General features: G+C 47.7%; 2 protein-coding genes across 6 annotated transcripts in view; one reads left to right on the forward strand and one right to left on the reverse strand.

The window, feature by feature from the left end:
- The window catches only part of LOC134807045 (SH3 domain-binding protein 1-like), a 29,436-nt gene extending 27,398 nt beyond the window's left edge, over positions 1-2,038 (reverse strand). Inside the window, exons 1-3 of the mRNA XM_063780506.1 lie at positions 1,896-2,038; positions 1,690-1,819; positions 1,090-1,436 (exon numbers count right to left, since the gene is read on the reverse strand). Of these exons, the coding sequence (XP_063636576.1) occupies positions 1,090-1,436; positions 1,690-1,819; positions 1,896-2,038 (620 nt within the window). The remainder of the gene's footprint in view (positions 1-1,089; positions 1,437-1,689; positions 1,820-1,895) is intronic.
- Positions 500-25,856, forward strand: LOC107966695 (NUT family member 2D). 5 transcript variants are annotated; one of them, XM_063780842.1, is made up of 11 exons: positions 500-576; positions 3,282-3,340; positions 13,178-13,455; positions 13,649-14,089; positions 14,602-17,092; positions 19,143-19,842; positions 21,800-21,928; positions 22,901-23,040; positions 23,483-23,865; positions 24,351-24,467; positions 24,801-25,856. In XM_063780842.1, the coding sequence occupies exons 5-11, from the start codon at positions 16,927-16,929 to the stop codon at positions 25,584-25,586; spliced, it is 2,421 nt and encodes an 806-aa protein (XP_063636912.1). In that variant the 5' UTR covers positions 500-576; positions 3,282-3,340; positions 13,178-13,455; positions 13,649-14,089; positions 14,602-16,926; the 3' UTR covers positions 25,587-25,856. The 5 variants fall into 5 exon arrangements, with proteins under 5 accessions (XP_063636912.1, XP_063636915.1, XP_063636914.1 ...); XM_063780841.1 differs by lacking the exon at positions 500-576 and adding an exon at positions 1,570-2,253; XM_063780844.1 differs by lacking the exons at positions 13,178-13,455; positions 13,649-14,089 and having other exon boundaries at positions 521-576.

Below are 25,856 nucleotides of genomic sequence, written 5' to 3' on the forward strand. Positions count from 1 at the left end.
TTGCCACACAAAAAGTAAATACTCTGTGTTTTTAAGATAAAGTAATGGATGCCAAGAAAGACTCAAATTTTTTATGTACTAATCATAAAAATGAACTATGATTTATAATTCTTCTCTTCCATTTTCATTATACATAAGTTAAGAAAACAAAATACATCATACTCAATAATAAGAATTCTGAGTAGAAACTCACCAGTTCACCTTAGCTATATTTTCCCTTTTGGGTTTCTTTTACTTTTTTTCTCTCTCTCCCTTTTCTTTAAAAATTTTAGAGTGTGCAGAGGGATAAGGGTGAGGGAGCGTGGCAAGGAGAGGAGTTCAGATCAGGACAGGGAATGGAGGAGGGCAAGGAGTGAAGGGCACAACCCACAGTCTGGGAAAGAGAGGCATGAAACCCAGCGTGTCAGGTGGACGGATCATGGAATGGGGGGCCAGCGGAGGTTAAGGAAGGAGGGCCCAAGAGTAGGGGTGGGAAAAAGAGAAGAGGAGGAGGAGGAAGTGCGCGTGTGAAGAGTGTTAAGAAAACGACAGGACAGAGCGGGGAGGCGAAAAGCGGGCCGAGGGACAGGGTGAAAGGTGAGAAACGAGGGTATGAGGAAAGAGGGTCCGGGGCGCTGGGGAGTTGGGGAGACGATGGAGCGACGGGTAGAGCAGCTTGGGCCGAGCCGCGGGGGTGCAATCCAGACGCCGGGCGGGGGAGGGGGCGGCGGGGCGGCGGGTGGGGGCCACCAGGCGGCGCCGGAGACCACCAAACATTACAGCGAGCGAGCCTGCTTCCTGGAGAGAGTGCAGACAAGGACCAGGAGCGGGAGCCGAGCCTCGCGGCCCGGGGCACGGCGCCGCCCGCCCCTCCCCGGCAGTGCCTCCCGACCCCCTGCCCTCCGCTGGGACATGGCCTGAGGCCCCGCCCGCCGCCCGGGACCCCTCCCCCACGCTGCCCCCGGACCCTCGCCCCAGGACCGCGGGGTCTCTTCCCGGCCCCGCCGCCCGCCCCGGCGAGAACAGGCCCGGCGGGCAAGGCGGCGGCGGACCGAGGGAGGCCTGGCCCGGCAGCGGGGAGAAGGGTGCGGCGCAGCCCGAGTTTCCCACCTTTTCTCCTGGCCCAGACGCGGCTGGGGCGGACGTGACCTCTCGCGCTCTGCCTCCTCCTCTTGCTTCATGGAGCCATGCGCCTGGGTGGGGGCTCCCGAGAGAAGCTGGCCTGCGGGCGGGCCGGACGCGCTGCGCGGACGCGGCGGGGCGAAGGAGGCCGGCAGGCGGAGGAGGAAGCGGCGGGGCGGAGGCGGCGGCGGCCGGGAAGAACTAGAGGTATTCCCCGGGCGGCTGGAAGACTGAGTCGAGCCGGGACCCGAGTCCTCCGGTATCCCAGCAGCCACCGGAGGCAGTGCGGTAATGGAGGAAGAATGTAGGGAGTCCTCCAGTGGACCACACTCCTTCTAGCGAGCCGCGGAAACCATAGAGATCAGGGCTCAGCCGGAGGGCCGGCCCACTGCTGTCACGTGGACTCCATCCGTGCGCTTTATTGGCTGGTGCTGGCTTTACGGGGTTGAATTTTGGACGCTGCCTGCCATTCGTGGGACCGAGTTTCAGGCAGCTGGAATAAAGAGAGACATCGGGGGAAAGCCGCGAGAAGGCCAGCGTCCCTGGCTGGGAGCAGAGCTAGCCGAGTAGGGCGCCCGGCTGTCAAACTGGCCGGCGCAGTGCACGCTGGGCCGCCCCGGAGCGGTCGCAGAGCCCGTCGGGAGTCGTAGTCCGGGACGGGCCCGCGGCATTGTCCGTGACGCAGCTCGGGATCCGGGTCGGGTTGTCGGCCGGGTTGCTGCCGGGCACCGTCGAGCGTTAGCCACCCAGCATTGAGCTGCCAGCGGCTGTTCTCCCTAAGCACCCTCGCTCACGTCGCCTCGCCTCGCCTCGCCTGACCGGCCGCAGCCTTGGATACCAGCCTTAAATCGAGCCGACTACGGCCCAGCCCCGCGCGCGGCGAGGTGCGCGGGGTTCGGTGCCAGCCGCTCGCCCCTGGCCGGGCCAGCCTCTTCATGCGCCGGGGACAGGCGCGCCCATCCGACTCTTCGAGGGGCGGCAGGGCCCCATCTGTGTCTTTCGCTCTCGAGCCCCCAGCTAGAGTTGGCTTCAGCGGAATACCTACTGTGCAGGATTATTCAACAAGCCGATTGATCACATTCTTCAGCTCTAGCAGTGCAAAGGCTTCACTGAAAAAGAACATTACAAATTTTTTTTGAAAGAAATTTGGGGGTAAATTTAATTTTAAATACTGATTTTTGATAACATTTGATCTTATGACAGCATTTGTATTTTTAATTACAGATAGGATTACACTAAAAGTCATTTCTGACCTGCTCCCTTACCCTTATGGCTAAAATAAACTGCTAGACCCTGAAGCAAAGGCGAGCCATGTTCTAGAGCAATGTTTTTCTTGTATTAAAATACGGCCCCATGCTCACACACACAAAAAAAATTTTGGAGTGTAAACATATACATCATCTTAATTTGAGTCCTTATGTGTTGACGGTGTACAGGGAAGAATGGGAAAGTAACTAAGTGGAGCTCAGAAAGAACTAACAAATTCATGAAAAAGTGACATTATTGCTGGTCTTTTTTTTTTTTTTTTTTAATTTTCTGCTTCCTCACAGTCTCCCATACTAAATGAATTATTTAGTGGGTTTTTTTTGTTTTGTTTTGTTTTTTGTGATACGGAGTTTTGCTATTGTTGCCCAGGCTGGCACGATCTTGGCTCACCGCAGCCTCCGCCTCCCAAGTTCAAGTGATTCTCCTACCTCAGCCTCCCAAGTAGCTGGGATTACAGGCATGCGCCACCGCGCCCGGCTAATTTTTTGTGTTTTTATTAGAGACGGGGTTTCTCCATGGTGGTCAGGCTGGTCACAAACTCCCGACCTTAGGTGATACGCCCACCTCGGCCTCCCAAAGTGCTGGGATTACAGGCGTGAGCCACCGTGCCCGGCCGACAGGTGTTTTTTATGAGTTACAGACTATGTGCTTTCAGAATGAGGCAACCGATTTAAGGATGTAAGCATAATTTAAGGATATTGAAAATGATATAGGAATAAATTTTGTTTAGTCATTCATGGATTTATTCATTTTCAGATGACTATGTGTGTGAATATTTAAGAATTCTAAAACCGCATGGGATTACTTATAACTATATAGGAGCCTAACACGATAATGGAATCAGAATATACTTTGCTGAAGGGAGGAGGCTTTTAACTGAAAGTCTTCTCTCTACGTTTTTATGTCTCTAACAGGAATCCACTGAAGACCTACATTTCCCGGAAGGTTAACAGCCCCCTTCTCAGTTTTCCTGGTAAAGTGTTTTTATATTGGTAGAATACCTTCTGTCACACTCTATATTTTTCTTATCTCAAGTAGAAAAAATTTTTGCCCTTTTGCTTGGGACTGTTAACAGCCCTGGTAGTGGAAAAGTAGAAGGAAATGATTCTGTGAATTTTCTATTATATAAATTTTAGCCAGTTTAGGACTTTTGAATGAGGGGCCATACAGCCAAGGATTTAGGATTTCAGCTCAGGAAAGAAAACTACATAGGTGTTTAATCGTGTCCTAGCCACTTATTAGCTGGGTAACTTTGAGCAAGTTTTATATCCTTCCCATGAGTTTTTCATTTCTAATACTGGCTGTGTAATACAGTATGTTTCATAGACTTGCTGTAATAATCGATGGAGTGTATCTAATAGTGTTTATTTTACTGTAACTGGGCCACAGTTAGGAAGTACTCAATTAAAATTAGCCGTCATTATTCCTAGTATTAATATGGTGATGAACAGCTAAAGAGCATTTAAATAATTATCATTAATATGGATAAATTTTGACCATACCTGAATAAATATTTATAATATAACTGTTGAGAGTATACAAGTTTAATATTTTAGGGAAATACAATGTCAAATTCTATCAAGCTCTATTCTCAAACTAAAACAATAGCAGTTTGCTTTCAGATATTTTGAATATTATTGTGACATTTCCCCCTTCTACCTTTCTGGGACCTTGGATACAGGAACCATGTAAGGGTAAATCGTCTAGGTCTTCGTTGTGGGACAGGGGTGATATACTACAGTTCCACAGGGGCTGAGCCAGGTTTCAAGGGTGAGATAGAGAGCTGATGGTAAAAATAACAATGAGAGCAAAGGCCAAAATGTATGGAGTATTTATTATGTGTCAGACATTTTTCACTAAGCATTCTAGTACAATATTTCTTCAGATCTATGAAGATCTTAAGTAGTAAATGGTTTTATTATAACCACTATACAAAATAGAAACACTAACATAAAAAGGTTAATCTGTTTAAATTATCTTGGATTATCAACCCAATTAGCTGTGTCCTCAGAACAGAAGCTGGTAGCACTACACTGAACTATACCACATTTGCAAGCCTTCAGAGGAAAATTCCCTAAGAGAAAATGGTATCTATGACTCAATATTTCTTCCCATACCCTCAGTGACTTACGGTATTTATTTACTAAATGCCAAAGCAGATAGTCCAATAGGAAATATGTAGCTAAATGGCCTGCGAAGAGAAGGGAATGTCAAATAACAGGCAAAATAGAATCTGACACCCTAGGTCTCAGCAAGTGTTTTGAATGGTCAATAAAGAAAGTGACTAGAATGTAACCTCTGAAAAAATATTGTGAAGCACCAATGGCCTTGAAAAAATCTAGGGAGCTGATGTAAAGGACATCCACTTCATAATGACAATTGTTGAACAAATTACTTGTTGGAGATGGAGTTGCAGGCAAAGCAAATATTTACCACTGCTTTAAAATACGTTTATTGTACTCAGGAGAAGAGTCTGGAACTGTGGTTTCAGAATGAGCTTATCCAACAGTAAGAAGAGGACTGGGGCATACCTTTTAAAATAATAATGATATATTTATAATCATCCTAGTGTGATTTATTTACCTTTTAGTAAATCAAGTTCTCAGAAAACTAAAGTAAAAAAATCTTAACATTACATATGCAGGACTTAATCTGAATAATCATAAATTTTCATAAACTTAATTTACATACCACACCATAGTAGCTGTGATATAGTAAATTAATAAGTTTTTTGTACTATGGTGTAGCTCTTTCATCCTAAGAATAAAAAAGATTCTATTATGTCAAAAGACATGTATCTGGATGGTTAAAAAAATCCAATCATACATAACTGAAGAAAATGTAGGTATTTTAGTGGAATAAGAATGTGATATATGAAAACAGAAAAATAAATATCTTCAATGTTACTTAAAGAAACAGAATTAACAAAGATGTATCATGGAAGAGAGGATAGTTCTGTAAAAACACGTAAAATAACTTTCAGAGATGAAAATTTTACATATGTAAAAGCATTTGTCAATGAAAGTAATAATAATTCCATTCATGCATTTGTTCATGTATAACCAATAACTTACTTGTGATGCCATAGAAAAAATTCAAGCATCAAACTGAAAAGCAGATTTTAATAGGTAAGAAACTAGTGGCCTTTAAGCTGACAATATATTTGTTTGAATAAAAAATATTATTATTTTAAAATAATCAAATTAGCAAAATACAAAAAAAAGAACATTTCACATGAACATCTTAATTTTTGGTATGTGTTTAAATATCAGGACATTTACTCATATTCTTCATAAACAGAGTCATAAGTCTTAGTAGATGCTGCCATGTGTAGGCGGGTTGTCTTCTCTAATTATCTTCAGTCCCCACCATTCCATAGTGTCCCCAGTAGAGATATTACTGACATTTTTCATTTATTGCCATAATATAGCTGTTGTTTTTCACAGTCAGCTTGCCTTCTTTATTTTAATATTTATATACCACGTAGGCATCTCAGTGTTTCACTCTTGCTATGAGACAGCCATAGATCTCTTTTGACCTAGAGTTTTTTATTCTCTTTGTTTTTCAAAATTATTTTCCCTAAAAGAATGGAACCTATGAGCCTCCAAATAGTGCATTTAAACTCAATCACCTCTAGAAAACAATGCTAAACTATTCAGAAAGAATGAAGAGAATAAGTGAATTCTCCAAACCCAGAGATAATGAGTGCCAGCTCTGAAAATGAAGTCCTTGATTCTTGACATCTGGCCTAGTGTGCCTAGGAAGTATAATCAGTTACTCTGACTCAGTCATTTTAATAATTGATGTAAACTACTTAACAGTTAAACATTATATACTTAAAATACTTAAATTAGCTTAGATATAATCGAAGAATTTCACTTTTTAACTCCAAATAATGAAGTGTTTGGTTGTAGGGTATTAGATCTTTCATGGAAGAAAGTAGTCCCGTAAGTCTAAGTACAAATTTCAAATGTAAAATAAAACTGATCAAGCCAGAGACCAGGTTTGGCAAAAAGTATCATTTGATATGACTTGTAAAATGTCAATTATTGTGAACAATTTTAAAAAGACCTCATCAGACCATATTGCATGTTCTCGTAAAGGGGAAAAGAAGTATATAACAGCATGTACTGAATACTTTATACCCATTATACATCGGGCTTTTTAGATTCATTCTACCATTTAATTTTTATGGACATGCTGGGGATACGGTATTGTTATCATCCTTATTCTTTAGTGAGAACTGAGATTTACAAAAGAATAAGTAAATTTTCCAAAATTCATTACTGATAATCTGTACACAGACCATTTCCAAATTCATGAGATAATTGCTGTTTTAGTTACTTTGGGCTGTTAAAACAAATTACCGTAGACTGGGTGACTTAATCAGAAAACGCGTGTTCTCACAGTTCTGGAGGCTGGAAAATTTAAGATAAAGGCGCTTGCACATCCAGTGACTGATGAGGGCCTGTTTCTTTGTTTGCACATGGCCATTTTCTCATTGTATACTGACATGGCAGAGACTGAGAGAGAGAAAGAGATTATCTCTTTGATGTCTCTTCCTATAAGAGTATTAATCTCATTCACCAACTAATTACTTCCCAAGGGCCCACCACTGAATACTATCACACTGGGGACTAGGGTTTCACCATATGAATTTTGAAGGCACATAGACATTCAGTTTTAGCAACTGCTAACAATATTACTCTTACACAACCATTTTTCTCACTTAAATATTTTCAATCAATTATTTAATAAATGGAAGCAGTGGGATTACCTTGGTATGACCATAAGAATTTATCTGGGAGATGTCTATGTGTGTGTGCATGTGTGTGTGTATGTTTATCGTGGGGAAGAAGTTTGTGAGTAGAAGCAGTGGATTGAGAATCTGGATAATAAGAAAATATTCTATTGATCCTGGTGATTTGAATGTATGATAGGAGCTGGTTGTCAACTGATTTAATCAGTGGGTATTTCAGTATGAGGCATAGTTGGTGACTGAGCTTTCATATGGTAATCTGAGGTGAATATTGACATAGAGTTAGAATTATAACTCACATAAATTCACACAAAAACATTTTTACATTGCCTACTGATTTTTATACATATAACCAAGAAATAAAGTATATGGTGGCCACCTTTCTCCAGGGATTTATAGGGTAATTAGATGAACTCTTCCAATAATTATAAAAATAAGAGCTGAAATAACAAGTGCATATTCTGAATTACAAAAATCATTCAAAGTAACAAAAAGCTTATATCTTTGATCCCAATAACCTATTTTAATTTTCTTTTTAAAATAAAAGTGTTAGAGGCAAAAAAAAAAAAGCCATAACTAAACCAAGTACAGATAAAGGAAATAAGAATGAGAAACAGTGTATGTGTGTGTGTATGTGTGTGTGTATGTGTGGGCATGCCTATAGGTATAGTTGTGTGTGAATTTAAGTGAACACACTTACTAATTGAATAAAATACAATAAGTGTTTGTGTATGTATCTGCATGTTTGTGTCGTATTTTGGAGTTGTTATTCAGCTTTTACAGAATATTCAAATAGAAAACCAAATAAGATTGTCACCTATATTGCATAAATAACCAGAGAAAAGTCACTTAAGTGGCCATAAAAGAAATGTTGAACATAAATGCAGAGAATTCTATTTAGAGTAAGAATGCCCACATGTATTACAGTCTCCAAAAAGCAATTAAGCAGAAGAAATTGCTTTCAGAGCTTGGAAAGATTTAAAGCGTTACCATTAAAGTTTGAGTTGGATGTTACTCCATGAAGAGAATATATCCTTAAACACTGCTGCCCTGTGCATCAGCACATACTCACTCCGATATTGGACCTGTTGCTGGTTAGAAATGTCTTGACAAATGGGATCTAATTAAATTAAAGAGCTTCTGCACAGCAAAAGAAACTACCGTCAGAGTGAACAGGCAACCTACAGAACGGGAAAAAAATTTTGCAATCTATCCATCTGACAAAGGACTAATATCCAGAGTTTACAAAGAATTTAAACAAATTCACAAGAGAAAAACAACCCCATCAAAAAGTGGGTGAAGGAAATGAACAGACACTTTTCAAAAGAAGGCATTTATGTGGCCAAAAACGTGTGAAAAAAAGCTCATCATTACAGAAATGGTCATTACAGAAATGCAAATCAAAACCACAATGAGATACCATCTCAGGCCAGTTAGAATGGCAATCATTAAAAACTCAGGAAGCAACAGATGCCGGAGAGGATGTGAAGAACAGGAACACTTTTACACTGTTGGTGGGAGTGTAAATTAGTTCAGCCATTGTGGAAAACAGTGTGGTGATTCCTCAAGGATCTAGAACTAGAAATACCATTTGACCCAGTAATCCCATTACTGGGTATATACCCAAAGGATTATAAATCATTCTTCTATAAAGACATATGCACATGTATGTTTATTGCAGCACTATTCACAATAGCAAAGACTTGGAACCAACCCAAATGCCCATTAATGATAGACTGGATAAAGAAAATGTGGCACACATACACTGCGGAATACTATGCAGCCATAAAAAAGAATGAGTTCATGTTCTTTGCAGGGATGTGGATGAAGCTGGAAACCATCATTATCAGCAAACTAACACAGGAACAGAAAACCAAACACCACATGTTCTCACTCAGAAGTGGGAGTTGAACAATGACATGTGGGCACATGGAGGGAAACATCACACACTGGGGCCTGTCGCGGGGTGGGGGGCAAGGGGAGGGATAGCATTAAGAGAAATACGTAATGCAGATGACAGGTTGATGGGCAGCAAACCATCATGGCACATGTATACCTATGTAACAAGCCTGCATCTTCTACACATGTATAACTTAAGTATCATAAAAAGAAAGAAATGTTTTCATTAATAATATTTCTCACCTTTTCTAGATATAAATTTAATTCACAGTTGGGCAGGGCATGGTGCCTCACACCTATAATCCGAGCACTTTGGGAGCCCGAGGCAGGCGGATCACCTGAGGTTAGGAGTTCAAGACCAGCCTGGGCAACATGGTGAAACCCCGTCTCTACTAAAAATACAAAAATTACTACTCGGGAGGCTGAGGTAGGAGAGTCGCTTGAACCCGGGAGACAGAGGTTTCAGTGAGCCCAGATCGTGCCACCATACTCCAGCCTGGGCAACAGAGCGATGCTCCATCTTTAAAAAAAAAAAAATCAAAATAAAATACAATAAAAAATAAAAATAAAATTTAATTCACAGTTGTAACCAGCCTAAATTAAAAATATTTCTTAAGAAAAAGATTGAGACTTTATGTTTTAGATAGTTGTGTTTTTATGACAGAATACCTACACACACGCACACACACACAGAAACACACAAACAAACTAGAGAACTTTTTCTGTTATATATCAAATCATACTTTTGTTAGTGTGTTTAATTTTATTTTATCTTTCTGTGTTTCTCTCATCAATTTATCTATTATCTGTCTCTTAATCAATCCATCCATTCATCCTTCCATTCAATCTTCTATTACTTTTAATATTTTTAAATAAACTGCCTTGTTGCTGTGATTTGTATTAATGTAGACTGGCAGAGCCTGAAATGACAGAAAGACTTTTATTTGCATGGAATCTCCTGGAATCAGCTAATAATTCACTATGGACTCTATTTACTCAGGTTAATAACTGTGCAGAAATGTCATTACCTGAAGAGCACAAATCTGGGGACAGACAGAATTTTAATCATGGGCTCTGTCATGACTGATTGGTGATTTTGGTTGCTTAAATAATCCGGACTCTAGTCTCCTCAATTATAAAACAGGGAATAATAATGGACTTAACTTTATTATATGTTAAGCAACATAAATTGCTTTGGGTATTCAAAGAAGATAATTAATTGCCGTGGATTAGGAATCTGAAATAGAAGCTTGAATTCCCAGGAGTGAAACAAATTTAGCAATATTTGCATGACTATTGGAGAACCAGGCCACTTAACAGATCTACGTATGCCCCTCTGACTACCTCCTAGATATTTTCTGCCACGTCAGCAGTAGGCAGAGGACCAGTTGGCTTAGTGTCTATATTGTTTACATGTGGCAGCTCAAACAATGTGATATGAATATGAACTAAGGAGGGAGACACTTCACACTTAACATCTGTTCTTCAGTTTCCCCAACAGGATGCCTCCAAATGTGAAAGGAAACTCATCAATAACAAGCTGAGAAATGAGTCTAAACAACTGACATTTTGGAATAACATATTTGACATTTGTGAGGTCCACTGGTTGTGGCTTAATCAAGAAAGCCATCAGATATCCACAGTATCCATCTTTTAGGCATACACATCTAAAAAACACATCCATTTGTCTTATTTTAAATCCATATTTTAACGTTCAAAATATTTCATGGATATTTTGCCACACGATTATGCTAGTTTTTACTATTTTCTCCCCTAGTGTGTAAAAGTACAAGAGAATACAAATTCCTTGGCAAGTCAGTTATTTAGTCATTTCAAATTTTGATATTTCCAGAAGTCATAAGTGGATTCTTCTCTCACAGATGTGATTATAAAACACATTTGACTTACCAACTTTTAGACTTCTGTTTTCTACAAATTAGCTCTCTTGCGCAAGTGGAGAAATAGCATATGTATTTGGTACTAAGTTTCCCTCATAATTGTCAGAACCTCACCATTTATTGTTTTGTAGAAACTGGGCTTTAAAAAAAATCAGACCATATGATAATTTTGATATTAATACTCTTCTGAAAGACTAAGTGAATGAACTGGTCATCTATATTCACTGATTAAAAACAAAATAAGACAAACTTATTCCATAGTATAGTACTTTGGGTTTGTCTAAAAAAAAATTCGTTTACAAATACTATTTCTGAGGGACAATAGCATTTCTCTAGGATATATCTATGTACATGCAACTGAAGAAAATAGCTTTTAAATTTACTTTATCTCTTGTAGTAGTTTTATAGCTACATAAGAGTATTGTAATGCAAAAGGTACATCATAAAAACTGCTTTGTTATATGTTGTGTGCATTTGTATTTGTGTATTTACATATCGACAGCGTACTCACTATTGTTCAGTAGCATATTTTATGATGAATAATGAAACCAGTACAAATTACATGTGAATTTGACTTATGAACTCTTCACATCCACTACCTCATAAACACTACAAGCTAGAGAATGTAGGGACTTGAATCCACAAACCACAGATGTCAAGATTAATCTGTTACGTTTTGAGTACTTGAAACTGCCTGTACAATTGAATTTATAGCTGTTTTTTAAAAAAGAAAATAGAACTGAGAAGTGCTACAGCAATCATACTTTGTGATTTAAAAGAAATAAATACTATTAGTTCATGCCCAGAAAAACAAAAACAAAAACAAAAAACTATGGGAACTTTATTACCCTTATCTATACTCTCCCACCTGCAAGAAAAAATGCCTCTCCTCACAATGAATATAGAGGAAATATTTCTGCTTAGTTTTAGAAGGAAGAGAAAAAAAATTGTGAAACATTCATCTGTAAATAAGAATCTGAAGGAAAAGGCAATGTGGAGGAGGATAGGGCATGACTTCACTGCTGGGAGGGAGCTGTAGCCTGGCAGGCTCACAGCGACTTTTTCATAGTCAGAGCCACCTACCCAAAGGTAGAAACCAAAGCAAGTATAAATCAGAAAAATAATCCTCAGTATATTACATTTAATGTCAAAACATACTTTGTAGAATATGTGAACTGCAATCTTATTTTGAGAGCTAATCTAGAATTATGATTATATTTGGAAGCCTGATTCTGTTTGCCTCATTTGGTCCATTTGGTTGTACATTAAGGCTTGAACATAAGGTTTGTGATATAAAGCTGTCTTTAAATAGGCTCCATGACATTTAAAGTTATCTGCTGAGAAATAATCAACTTTTTCAAATTCATAATAGCCTTGCTTTGGGGAAATTAGTTTTGATTTGATGAGCAAATGGATCACTAAGGATCACTGAGGTGGGGAGTAGTGATGGGAAGCAGTCATAGAAACCACTAGTTAACACATGTCACGGCTAATAATATCAGGTATTTTGATGCTAGTGTCAATGAGATCCAGCATGCCAGTTAATTTCAAAGAAAATAAACAACAACAAACACTTTGATTGTGTTATACAAGCTGCAGTCATTATTTTCTATTAGCTGTTATCTACCTGTCTGTTTATCCATTGATTGATTCATCAGTGTGTGTATGTGTGTGTGTGCATTTCAGAATGGAATGAGTGATGAAAATTATATTCTTTCATGCATAGATATTTGTAGAAGGCCTGCTGTGTGCCAGATATTAAGCAATTGTGATTGAGTAAAATAGTATTTAAAAACTACTCACAGCCTTCAAGGAGCACAGCGTCTAACTAGGGAACTCAGACAAGTAAATAGGCAATTACAGTGTAGGATAGTTCTGGGGATCAGAAAACAAAACCCCCAAATGAAAGCCTCAGCAGCAGCCTCAGAAACAAACGTTTTTCTCTGACCTTCTCCAGTCCTCTTGTCTCTCAGTTCTATTCTCCCATAAGGCTGGCCATGGAAACTAGAATCTCTCTTCCACAACAGTGGGTCATAGTAGACAGACCCCTAGAACCCCTTTTCTCCAAAGCCAGCCATAAAACCTATGGCTTTACTGCATTTTTTGTTTATTATGGCTTTATTTGTAAATTCCACATAAGTCAGCGATTCTCATGGAAGCTTTTCTTGACTTTGGCCACACTCTTGCATCCACAACCAACTTGTGCTACCAAGTGAACAAACTATGACTAAAGGCCTGTTCTTCCACTTTGCAGCTGCTCCTATCAGTGACAAATCAGCGTATTAGAACATGCATGCTGGCTGATCATTCTGATCAAGTCAACAAGCTTCACAACTTACTCAGTGAGGTCGTCCGTGAGAACTTCACTGTTTTACGAGGACAGGAGCTACTTCTTTGCTGAACTGCATCACGGTTTCAACTGCTGAGGTTTTCTTCAAGCTTTTGCATTGTTTGGAATGTGAAAGGCACGGCCGAGACACACTTTGAGGTTCCCACTGCATTGTTACACCTCCCCCCTCACTTCAGGGCCAGGTGAGCAAGGGAAAGGAGTGCGGCCTGGGCGTCCCGCAGGGCTCCCGCTAGGAAAGCTATGAACGTTCCCGCCTTGAGCGCAGCCACAGGCCTGCTCTGATCACAATGTGGGGTCGCCCCGCGGACACTGGTGACCAGTGGGAGCATGACCAGGAGGTGATTACCTTCTGATCACCCTTGGCTTTATTTTCAGGTAACACCAAGAAAGACGCCATGAGAGCGAAGGCCGTTGGGTAACCGCCCTTTGCTCTCGCGCTGCGTGTCTCCCTGCCATGAACCGCTGCAACCGGCGCTGGGAGCGGTTGAGGGCGGCGGCCAGCCTCGCGCTGGAAGCGGTTGAGGGCGGCGGCCGGCCTCGCGCTGGAAGCGGTTGAGGGCGGCGGCCGGCCTCGCGCTGGAAGCGGTTGAGGGCGGCGGCCGGCCTCGCGCTGGAACCTCGCCCACCTCAAGGCTCGTGCGGCGGCGCATGGGGCAGGCCAGGAGCCCGCCCTAGGAGGGCCCCGCTGGAGATGTGGAAATGGAGGGATGCGGCACCTGGGCGCTTCCTGGGGCCAGACAACGCCCCCTCATTGGAACCTCCATGACCGTGCCTCTGAGAAACCAGCGCGTCCGCAACGATCACTCCTAATTTTCGGTAATACAAACCTGCAGTCCATGCACTTACGTAACACCCTTGCTGAAAGGTTTACCTTTGGAGGGTTTATCCTAAAGCAAAGTATCCTCGAATTGCATGTCTTGTATTCCCTTTGGATGGCATTGATTTCATTCCTGCTCATGCCTTTCAAAAAATAGTATGCCCTATTTTCCTACTCAGTCTGGAGGTTCCATTAAAGAGTATTTCTGGCAAAGATTTTTAGACCTGAAAACACACTCCAAAATATACTTTCTTCTGACTCCATTCCCAGAGTTTTTCCTACCGCATTCAAATGATTTCTAGAAATGTTTTTGTTGTAGCCTTGATCAATTTCAGTCGATAAAGCAGCAGATAGTAAGGGAACAATTCCACGCTCCCCACCCCTGACTCTGCAACACAGTGCAGAATTCCAGTTGGCAATAAAAAACTAGTAGAGAAGCAACTCACTGACTTGAGTTTGTAATAGCTTCAGAAAAAACTTTAATCGTCACATCCTTTCTGCTCATTTGCAGGATTCCTATCATCTGTCTCCACGTGATAACACTGAAGAGCCTTCACGTTGATGCAGGCCCAGGGCCTCAAGTGCAGAGACTGAGAGCTCTGCAGGACACAGCATGGAGCCGCCATTCCTCTACTGGGTGGAAGAGCATGTGTCCTCTGAACAGGGGATCCAAGCCCTGAGATGTTCTTTCTCAGCTGTCAGTGCGGCCCAGGACTTTCTGTGGGGATGCTCAGACAGCAGGGGCCGGAGGACTTTTAGCCACCACCTCCCATGGCCAGTCTTCACAAATTACCTTTGGCTAATTTGACTGTCTCTCCTCCTGGGGTCTAGGACTTCAAACATGTACAGAAGCGATTGCAGAATTAAGACAAGACACTTCCACAATATATTTTTTGTATCACTGGCTCAGAAAAAGACTCATTCAAATCTTGTATCAAAGCCACGTCTGAGAATCTTGAGAAAGCATCAGCTGACTGACTTGACAAGGGAGGAAGCAACCAAAAATTCTGCGCTTCTTCAGTATCTGAGTATGATATTTTGCTTCAACATCCCTCTTAGATGAAGTTATTGATTGAAAATCATTTAAGTTTGCCGCATGGTAAAAGATCAAGTCCTCAGAAAGATCTCCAAAGCGTTTACGGTTTGTTTTGTTTTGGTAAGTTTACCATGATTTTGCTTAAACTGCTCTCCGTTGATCTTCTCAGCTAAGATGGAGGTAGAGTTGCACAGTGGAAGAGGGCTGCATGTAAGAAGGCAGTTCTGTCTCAGAGGACAAAAGGCCTGGGAGCACCCAGACAGTCACTGCATGGAGGTCACTCCCCTCCCAGTGGCCACTGTGGAGACATTTCACAGAAATGCTTGCTGGACCATTCAGGTTCAGAGTTGGGACAAAACCGAGAACTCATGGGGATATTGGACAGGAGTTAGGAAATGACCTTCTCACACAACTGGGGCAGTGGGGGAGAACCCTGGGCTTGAGACTTGCAATCCACCAGTTGCCCCTGCCCCTGCCCCTGCAGTGTGGCCGCTGTTACATTTTCCTGCAACTCTGCCTTCTTGAGTCCAAATGTCTTCGAAAGGGGCAAATGCTTCGTAAGTGCCGACAGGGTGTGTTTCAGTGAATGTTTGCAGTGTGCACCGGTCTGGCTGAAGGCCTCTTCCCTTCCCCAACACCCTCCCATCGTGCAAAATTACCCTGCCCAGCAGGGAGTGACTTGTGTGTCTCAGAAGATTTTGTTGCTGTGCTCTGAGTTCTCACTCCTCATCTCCTTTGACCAGTTTCTTCTAATACTCCCCTTGTTCACAACACAGAACATGAGTGCTCTTTCCTGTCATTTTGACACTAATAAACGGACAGTGATTCTCAGTGTGGAAATGAGAATGAAGTCTTTTTTAAAGACAGGCTACAATAATTCCCATGCAGAGAACCACACGCGATGACACTGGATTCCAAACAGCAAGAACGTATGGTGAAGATGAGGCCAACAGTGAGCTGAGAGAGGCCAGCCAGGGTGTGTTTCAGTGAAGATGAGAAACAATCAGATAACACCTGTTTCCTCCAGGAAAGAAAATGTGGCCAGGGAAAAGAGATGGGAGGAAGGCTGGTCATTGCCTTTTCCACTGTGCACAGTTTGAATTTGGAGCCGTGAAAAGTATTGCTTGGTTAAATTAAAATCATTCAAAAGATAAAACATAAACATTTAACACCAGCACAGTATGCTGGGAAACAAAATGAAAGGATTTCTGGTCTCGGTGCTGTAGGTCACATAGCCACTCTTTCCTGGATTGAGGCTTTCCAGCAAAGGGGCTGGGACGTAAGGCTGGCCTGCTGGTGTGGACAGAGATTCCAGCAACATGCATGACCTGGGGGTACAAGGATTGCTTCCTAAACAATGATAAGCACACAGCCACCTAATAGTCTGGATCGGCTGAGACCATCCTGATTTCAAACACCCAGTCCCCTTGCCTTCCTAAGAACCCCTGTGTTTCTCAGACTGAAAATGTGTTTTGAATTTTGTTCACGAAGTGAGGCCGCTGTTGAAATTCGTCAAGACTGGGAAAGAGCCAAAGTGGGAAGGAGCATGTGTTGACTGGCACAAAAGTAGGTCTGTTGATAAAGAATGGAAGTAAAGGGGCCATCAGGTAGAAGCTTTTGCTGTGAGTCAGAAGGACAATTTAAAAGTTGCCTAAAGAGGCACACACCGTCTCTGCTGCTGCCTTCCAGTTGGAAGGGAAACTCAGGTTCTTGCCTAATGGCCGAAGCCCTTCACAGAATGTCCCCCACCCCTAACAGCTGCCCACTGCCCCTCCCCCTCTGCAGAATGTCTGGGGTCCTATGTTCCAGGAACCTGTTTACTTTCAAACTTCCCTGTGTCAGTTGGACTCAGGAGCGTCTGGTGAGCCAGGTCACTCTCTGGGTCTTACCCTTGGCTTTTCTCATTGCGGAAACTGCCAGACAGCGGTGGTCAGTGCCCAGCCTGAGGGGATGGCTTCAAATGGAGGTAAGCCTGTAGGGATGGGGGCATTATCTGAGTCTGCCATGCCTCAACTCCTTAGGAATTCAAATTTGACACTGCCCCGGGGACAGTTGATAGGGCTGATGTTGAGGAGGGAGGGAAGACTGGATGTCCCCAAGGACATCACACGTGGGGATGGCCATGGCACCCTGAGTCTGTGTTTAGGGAGGACGGCCCCTTAGAGGTGGAACAAGATGCCTGGGGGAATACACCATGTAGGAGAAAGGACAGAGTGGATGGATTGATCCTTTCTAGAAGGAGACAGGTCACGTCATTGTGTGTTTGTAGAGAGTGGTGGGATCATGTTGTGCTGGTGGCCCCGGGAGGATGATAGGCAAGCCTGAACCCTGTGCCATATCTTCAGGCACCTGGAAGGTGCCCTTCCATAGTGTTCAGAGAGATTTGGACTGGAGTTTTCTAGATCTTAGGGAGGAGTGGGGAGAAGTGGTCTCAGCCAGAAAACTGTTGGGTGGGTTGGCTGTGACAGAGCATGTAGTGACAGCCCCTGGGTGGGCGAGGCTGGGGGCTACTGTAACTGCCACAGCCCAGAGCCCCTCAGCTCTCTCCCTAGAGATGGCTTCTCCGTCAGTTCAGGTAGCTGTTGGCTTTGATTTAACAGGGGTGGGGGCAGATGAGGAAGTTCAGGCCACACAGGGCCTGGGTTTCCTGAGTTGTTCTGAATTGTTTGCCCTTTTGTGGAAGCTCAGGTCTTCAGACCCACTTCCTCTTGTCTGCTAGCTCATGGCCTGTCCTCTGCACTTTGTGTTAGTGTGGAGATGAAGAATTTGCTCCTATTCCATTTATACTACCTCATGAACGGGGGGCAGGTGTGGATTCTTGCTGGTTCTCAGTGGAAGGGTCTGGAAAGGCTGGTTTCCTTTTCAGTAGAGGAAGGAGAGTAGCGCACGAATAGGAAGATGGTTCTCTTATTATTATTATTCAAGTTAGGATATGTGTCCTGAATGATGAGGTGCATGTGCTGTATCCCTTATTCCCCTTGACTAGAGACTGCATGAGGTCCTATTGAACAGGGATGAGTTCCAGACAACTTTGCTTCACCCGGCCCATGGCCCAAGATCCCCTGGTTTTTGGTTGGTCACTATGTTCAGTTATTGGGAGCTCAAAGGAGAAGGGCCAGGGATGGGCTCCTTGTCCCACTCCCTATTGTAACATGACCAGCAGCTGTGAAAATCCCTAGACACCTCCCCTGATAGCCCTGCTGCTCGCCATTTGCTGGCTGTGTTCTAATCGTGTGTGGCTTTTGCTGGCTATGCAGTGACACTGTCTCAGGGGACTCCACCACTGCCTCTCAGACCTGCTCCCTGGGAACAGAGCTTCCTGAGTGGCAGCCGGGACCATCGAGTACTGCGGAAAGGGTGGCCCGAATCTGACCCCTATTTAGCACTTGCTGTGGGTGGTGCCAGGACAATCACTTGCATGCTGGGCATGACGAGTTATGGATTATCTTCAGGGTTCCTAGGGCGCTGGCTTGGGAAAGATTTCCATCCAGTGGTTTTGTTTTGTTATGTCTGAGCTGGGAAAGAAAGGGGTTTACAAGAGCGTCAGGAAAAGGAAGATTGAAGAGGAGATGGGGCCATAATATTCGGAAGCTTCTGGCTTCCTGTCGGCCTTCTGAGTGCCGAGCACTGCCCTGGGGTAGGCCCCTCACCTGTTGCTGAGCACGCTGAGGACCACCAAGCCGCCGAGAGACTCATCCCTGACCCATGGCTTGGGAGATGCCTGTGAGGCTGACAGGGTCTGCCAGGGACACCCGAGGGAGACCCTCGGGCAGCGAAGGCTTGGCTGTTACTTCTTGGGAGACAGGGGTCAGGGAGTCTTGGTGACCGGGGCCAGGCTCTCTAGCGGAGCGACTCTCCGTGGAGGAACAGAGCATCCGATGCACACTCAGGGACATTTGCAAGCTGCAGTTTCCCTGTCATACGCCCTTAGCTGTTGGGACTCCCCTCTGATTCCCCAGTGACTAGTGTGGACCTGGAGACCCCAGCTCATTCACCTCTTTCCTTTGTCTCCACAGCATACCCAGTGCTGGGACCGGGCGTGATCGTGAACCCTGGCACCTCCCTGTCTGTGTTCACGGCTCTGCCCTTCACCACACCCGCTCCCGGCCCAGCACACGGGCCGCTCCTTGTGACTGCAGGGGTTCCTCCAGGCGGCCCTCTGGTGCTGTCTACCTTCCCCAGCACACCTCTGGTGACAGAACAGGATGGCTGCGGCCCGAGTGGGGCCGGGGCTTCCAACGTCTTTGTCCAGATGAGGACAGAGGTGGGGCCTGTGAAGGCCGCTCAGGCGCAGACCTTGGTCCTAACTCAGGCCCCCCTCGTCTGGCAGGCTCCAGGCGCCCTCTGCGGAGGTGTTGTGTGTCCACCTCCCCTACTCCTGGCAGCTGCTCCTGTGGTGCCTGTTATGGCTGCCCAGGTGGTTGGGGGCACCCAGGCCTGTGAGGGAGGCTGGTCCCAGGGCCTTCCTCTTCCACCACCACCACCACCGGCTGCCCAGTTGCCCCCCATTGTGTCCCAAGGGAATGCTGGGCCATGGCCACAAGGGGCTCATGGAGAGGGCAGCCTGGCTTCCTCCCAGGCCAAGGCCCCGCCAGATGACTCCTGTAACCCCAGGAGTGTCTATGAGAACTTCCGACTCTGGCAGCACTACAAGCCCCTGGCCCGGAGGCACCTTCCCCAGAGTCCTGACACCGAAGCGCTTTCGTGCTTCCTCATGTGAGTGTCCTCGGGGCATTGGAGCTGGTCCTGCAGCTCACACGTAAAGAGGCTGCTGGATGGATGGGAGGTCACGCTGTTCAGGGGAGCTTGCAGGGCGGTTGTGAGGGTGATGGGCTGCACTATGGGAAGGTACATTTTCAACAATATTAATCTGGCTGCGGCTCAGGACAGACTGTCAGGGGCCTCATCTCAACTGCCCGTCACTGTCCCATGAGTCCAGCCAATCCTTACTTTCAATAATTTTCACAACAATGTTTACAGAAGACCCAGGTCAGAGAGGGTTCCTGGTGTGACGTGAGCTACGGTTTGGGTTTAGGTCTTTGAGTACACACCCCAGTGCCTCCCCTTTAACCCAGTATTGATGGCCAGGAGCACCACACATGGGGCCGGGGGGAGGAGCTGCAGGGCCCAGCAGGAACCTGGCACATGCCCGCAGTTCTGCTGAGGTCCAGTTAGCACAGCGGTGGTGGAGCCTGCACAGGGGGATGGTCTTGGGCCCTGCACTGGGGCCGATGCCGGGCAGGTATTTGCATCTTCACCCTCAATCCCTCCTAGAAAAAGGGACAATGACGCTTCATTCAGAGGATGGTGAAGAGATAACTTGAGCTCACATATGACATGCATAGCACAGTGCCTGGCACATGCTATGACACATTACATGACAGCAGTTATGATTACTGTCCCCATTACTATCATTATCAAGACTAGGCCATCTAGGAGAGCACTCCCCAAAGCCACGGGCTCCAGTGATAGCTCTGAGTGCACCATGAGTCCAGCAGCCCAGGGCCATGGACTGTGGTGACTGTGAGGCAGCAACGTCAGCATCTGGGAGAGTTTGTGGTTTCATTCCCAGTCCCTGCCTCTCTCCACCCTGCGGTGCCTCTGTGACCCTGTGTTTCCCGCTGATGAGCAAACGGGAGCTTGAGCACATCCACCGTGCAACACACTGGCCGTTCCCCTAGGGAAGTCCCCTGCCTGGGGTGTAGGTGGAAGGTGGCCCCATTTTCATCCCCAAAAATCTCGCTGTTCCCGCACCCTGGAATTGGTGGCATTCCTCCTTGGAGCGGAGTCCCGGTGCACTGGGGACCCTGATTCTTGGGGTGGAGCTGCCCCAGGCTCACAGGCCTTTGCCATGGCTCCTGTGGGAATGTGGGATCTGGACCTGCTGCTTGCAGTGGCATGGACACCGCTCTGCTTTGGTTCTGGACGTGTGCTCCTGCTCCTCATGCTCCAGGGCCCTGAGGCTACGTCCCCAGGGGCTGCCTTGCTCCAGAGTCCCCAGGAAGCCGGTTAAATGCTCAGTCTTGGGGCCCTGGAACCTGCACTTTAACCCTCACCCCCAGGTCATTCTGTGTGCACGCTGTCTCAGTCAGCTCAGGCTCTGCCCTAACGAATGCCGTAGACTGGGTGCTTTATCAAGACACATTCATGTCTCCCAGTTCCAGAGGCCAGAAGTCCCAGATCAAGGTGACAGCAGATTGGGTGTCTGGTCAGGGCCCTCCTCCTGGCTGGAGAGAGCTGTCTCTGGCTATGTCTCCTCGTGGCTGAGAGCAAGAGCCCTGGCGTCTCCTTCTGCCCTTATCAGGGCTTGGATTCCATGACTGGGACCCACGCTCATGACCTGATTTAACCCTGATTGCCTCCAAATACTGACACACTGGTGCTGAGGGCTTCAGCACAGGAATGTTGGAGACACACATGTTCCACCCATAGTACTGAGTCCACTTCTCAACACTGAGGACTCGAGGGGCAGTCGGAGAGGCCACTTGGTAGCTTGTGTTGATGTTTGATCTTGGGGGTGTGTCCTGGGGCCTGAGGAGCCCACATGGGGGAGAACAGGACAGGGACAGATGGCAGGACAGGTGTGGGGAGGACAGGGGCCAGGTGTTGGGAGCAGGTGGGCTTGGGATGAAGGGTGGGCTTATAGACTGAGACTGACTGCACTGGTTTACAGCCCAGTTCTCCGATCCCTGGCCCGGCGGAAGCCCACCATGACCCTGGAGGAGGGACTGTGGCGGGCCATGCGGGAATGGCAGCACACGAGCAACTTTGACCGGATGATCTTCTACGAGATCGCGGAAAAGTGAGTCTGGGGTCCTGGGAGCAGGGCCCGCGTGGCAGGGTGAGAGTGAATGACAGAGGCCCGGTGGTCGTGGTGGTTTCTCAACGTGGAGTATGAGGAGGGTGTGGAGAAACCCAGGACACTCTGGGCCCCTGGCTCCCTCAGGAAGCTGCTCCTGCCACCTAGAGTGTTCTGGGGTCTCTGTCCTGGCCTATTGGGAAGCACCCCCTGCCTGGCCTGGGGCCATCCCTGCCTTGACACTGGAGGTCATGGCAGGAGCAGCCAGCATCACAGCCCAAAGTGGGTCACCTCCAGCTGTGGGGATGGGGAGAAGGGGCGCTAGTGACTATGGACAAGAGTAGGGTGCAGGCTCCTCACAGCAGTGGCCAGAAGTCGGTTTTCTCCCATCCCAGCCTGGCCAGGGAGTTGGGTTGGGGAGATCTGCACCTGGGACACCATGGGACCCATCTCTGGCCTGACTGCCTTTGCTCCTGGGCAGTTCCCTCCATGAAGGCAGACAGATAGACAGCAGCCTCAGGGGAAAGGGGCCCTGTCCTCTGAGCTCAGCTTTTGCTTCCTCCTGACCAGGGGTCTCCCAGGCTTTGTGCCCCTGGGTTATCTTTCAGGGGCCCACAGTCCTAGCCTCAGGACTCCTGCATCTGGGCATCATCCCTGATGCCTTCTGCCATAAATCCCACCCCTGGCCAGCTGAAACCTGGAGGAGGGGTCCCCCGAGACCCTCCTGGACCTCGTGGCCCTGAGTTGAGTCAGGAAGCCCCGTTGATGCCATGGGCTCTGCAGGGGCCGGGTGAGGGAGGGTGAGCCCAGAACTCTGGGAGCAGCTTTCTCCTGGCACTGGGGGATGGGACACAGTGAGGGCCTGGACAGCCCACGCGAGGCACTCCCTCCTATCCCTGCCCTTGGCCGCTGCCTGGTCCTGGGGGGAGGGGGCCTGGACCCTCTCAGCACAGCCTGGGCCTCCTTCACCACCAGGTTCCTGGAGTTTGAGGCTGAGGAGGAGATGCAGATTCAGAAATCGCAATGGATGAAGGGGCCCCAGTGCCTGCCTCCTCCAGCCACACCGAGGCTTGAACCTCGAGGACCCCCGGCCCCTGAGGTGGTCAAGCAGCCAGGTATGGCTTCCCACATTCCCACAGGAGCCGTGGCAAAGGCCAAAGGGGCCAAGGGAGGCCACTGTCCCCACACCCCATGCTTCCCTTCGAGAGGGGGATTTGCTCCCTCCAACAGGACAGTTTCCAGGAGCATATGTTCGGTACTGACCTGGTCAAGTTTCCTAGCTACTCTCTCCCCTCGCCTGTCCAAAACTCCACATATGCTCTGCCCAGGAAGCAGGGATGAGCGGGGAGAGTACACGGCATATTGGTGGCTCCAAACTTCCTCCCAAGCAATGCTGTCTCAGATGTGCCCCTCCTGCCTCCTCCGGGGGCGCTGTGGTTCAGGTGGTCCTGACCCAGCTGGGACCCACTTCACATCCCCAAGCCCTGCCCTCCCCTGTGTGGTGCAAGCAGGAGGAGCGGCCCTCACCACGCCCGTCCTCCTCCCTCTCTGCCTCAGTGTACCTTCCCAGCAAGGCCGGCCCCAAGGCCCCGACTGCCTGCCTGCCACCACCCAGGCCCCAGAGGCCAGAGACCAAGGCCCGCCTGCCACCACCCCGGCCCCACCGGCGAGCAGAGACCAAGGCCCGCCTGCCACCACCCAGGCCCCAGAGACCAGCAGAGACCAAGGTCCCTGAGGAGATCCCCCCAGAAGTGGTGCAGGAGTATGTGGACATCATGGAGGAGCTGCTGGGGCCTTCCCTCGGGGCCACGGGGGAGCCCGAGAAACAACGGGAAGAGGGCAAAGTGAAGCAGCCACAGGAAGAGGACTGGACGCCCCCAGACCCGGGCCTCCTGAGCTACATTGACAAGCTGTGTTCCCAGAAAGACTTCGTCACCAAGGTGGGCTGGCCTGGAGTGCTGGGGTCTGCTGGATTCCAGGGGGTGGCACTCCCAGGTCCTTGGAATTAAGCTCTGTTCCTTAGCTACTCAGCAGTGTGTGTATTTCCATGGATTTGAGTGTCTGTGTATGTGATTGTGTGTGTCTGTGTGTTGCTGTGTGTTTGTGTCTGTGGTTTGTTACTGTGTGTCTTTGTGTGTCTGTGTGGGTGTGAGTGTGGAGTGTGTACGTTACCTGTGTCTGTGTCTTTTCCTGTGTCATATGTGGGTCTGTTTGTGTGTGTGTGTGTGGTTTGTGTGTCTCTGTCTGTGTGTGTGTAGCTACCAGGTCTGTGGTCTGTGTCTGTAGCTGGTGGTCACCATGATATGAGACAGCCCCAGGAGGGTGGGGACGGGGCGCTCGCTGCTTTCTGCATCTCCTCCAGGTGTCCTTGGCTCCAGGTTACTCCCTGCCCAGGAAGCTCACGCCTTCTTCCTTCTGTTTCCAGGTGGAGGCCGTCATTCATCCCCAATTCCTGGAAGAATTGCTTTCCCCAGATCCACAGATGGATTTCTTGGCCCTAAGCCAGGACCTGGAGCAGGAGGAAGGACTCACCCTTGCCCAGGTACCCCAGGGGCAGGAGGGACCTGGCACACAAGGCCCACCTGATTGTCTAATCCCCCCCGCTGGGGATGCTCGGCTTCTTGGGGAGCCACTCTGGAGTGGGAAGATGCAGGTTCAGAGGGAGTAGGATGGACAGGAGCCAGGGAGGGGAGTCAGCATGCAAGCTGTGGTGAGGCCCAACGGGAGGCACGGCAGAGCCACACCCTCTCTCTTTGACATAAAGCCCAGCTGCCTCAGGCTTCCCTACCTGCCGCCTAAGTGCCCTGGTCTCCACCACCCCGGGCCCTGCTCACACCTGGGGCAGTGCCAGTAAGTGCCCCCTTTCCTCCCGCAGCTAGCGGAGAAGCGCCTCCTACCCTTGAAGGAGAAACAGCATGCGAGGGCAGCCCCTAGTCATGGCACAGCCCGGTTGGACTCAAGTTCTTCTAAGTTTGCAGCTGGCCAAGGAGCAGAGAGAGACGTCCCTGACCCCCAACAAGGGGTTGGCATGGAAACCTGCCCACCCCAGACGACTGCCCGGGACTCTCAGGGACGAGGCAGAGCACACACTGGCATGGCCAGGTCCAAAGACTCTGTTGTGCTTTTGGGATGTCAGGATTCCCCTGGGCTGAGGGCTGCCCGGCCAACCTCTCCTCCCCAGGACCACAGACCCACCTGCCCTGGCGTGGGTACCAAGGATGCCTTGGATCTCCCTGGAGGGTCTCCTGTCAGGGAGTCACATGGGCTGGCTCAGGGGTCAAGTGAGGAGGAGGAACTCCCCAGCCTGGCCTTCCTCTTGGGTTCCCAGCACAAGCTTCTGCCCTGGTGGCTACCCCAGAGCCCTGTCCCTGCCTCGGGCCTTCTCAGCCCAGAAAAGTGGGGACCCCAGGGAACTCATCAGTCCCCATCTGCTGAGAGAAGAGGCCTCAACCTAGCACCTTCTCCTGACAACAAGGCCAAGAAGCGACCTCTCTTTGGAAGCCTGTCCCCTGCTGAGAAGACACCCCAGCCAGGGCCTGGGCTCAGGGTCTCTGGGGAGCAATCCCTGACTTGGGGGCTGGGTGGCCCCTCACAGTCTCAAAAGAGAAAGGGTGACCCCTTGGTCTCCAGGAAGGAGAAGAAGCAGCATTGTAGCCAGTAGGGGCTTCTGAGCAGGCTCTCTGGGGCCAATCCCCAAGGATGGGGCTCTGGCATCCGATGCCCCAAAGCGGTCAAAAGCTTCTTCTCCCCCAGTGCTGATCTTGCTGGGCCTTAGCTTTGGAGGGTAGGGGAGGGAGGGGAGGGAGAGGGTGGCTGAATGGGGAGGGCAGGAAGGGAGGGTCTGGGGGGAAGGGGCTGGGGAGTGGGGGTGGGAAGCAGTGCGTTGGGGGCCTCGTGTGTAAGTGTGAATAAATGTAGTTGTCTTGGAAAA

This window comes from Pan troglodytes, chromosome 8, assembly GCF_028858775.2.
Source record: "Pan troglodytes isolate AG18354 chromosome 8, NHGRI_mPanTro3-v2.0_pri, whole genome shotgun sequence".
In the NCBI taxonomy this organism is placed as follows: Eukaryota; Metazoa; Chordata; class Mammalia; order Primates; family Hominidae; genus Pan; species Pan troglodytes.

Coding starts and splice junctions, on each gene's coding strand:
- LOC107966695 (XM_063780842.1), top strand. CDS start 16,927: ATGTTCCAGGAACCTGTTTACTTTCAAACTTCCCTGTGTCAGTTGGAC. Junction 23,041..23,482: donor TGAGGTGGTCAAGCAGCCAG/GTATGGCTTCCC, acceptor TCTCTGCCTCAG/TGTACCTTCCCAGCAAGGCC. Junction 23,866..24,350: donor AGAAAGACTTCGTCACCAAG/GTGGGCTGGCCT, acceptor TTCTGTTTCCAG/GTGGAGGCCGTCATTCATCC.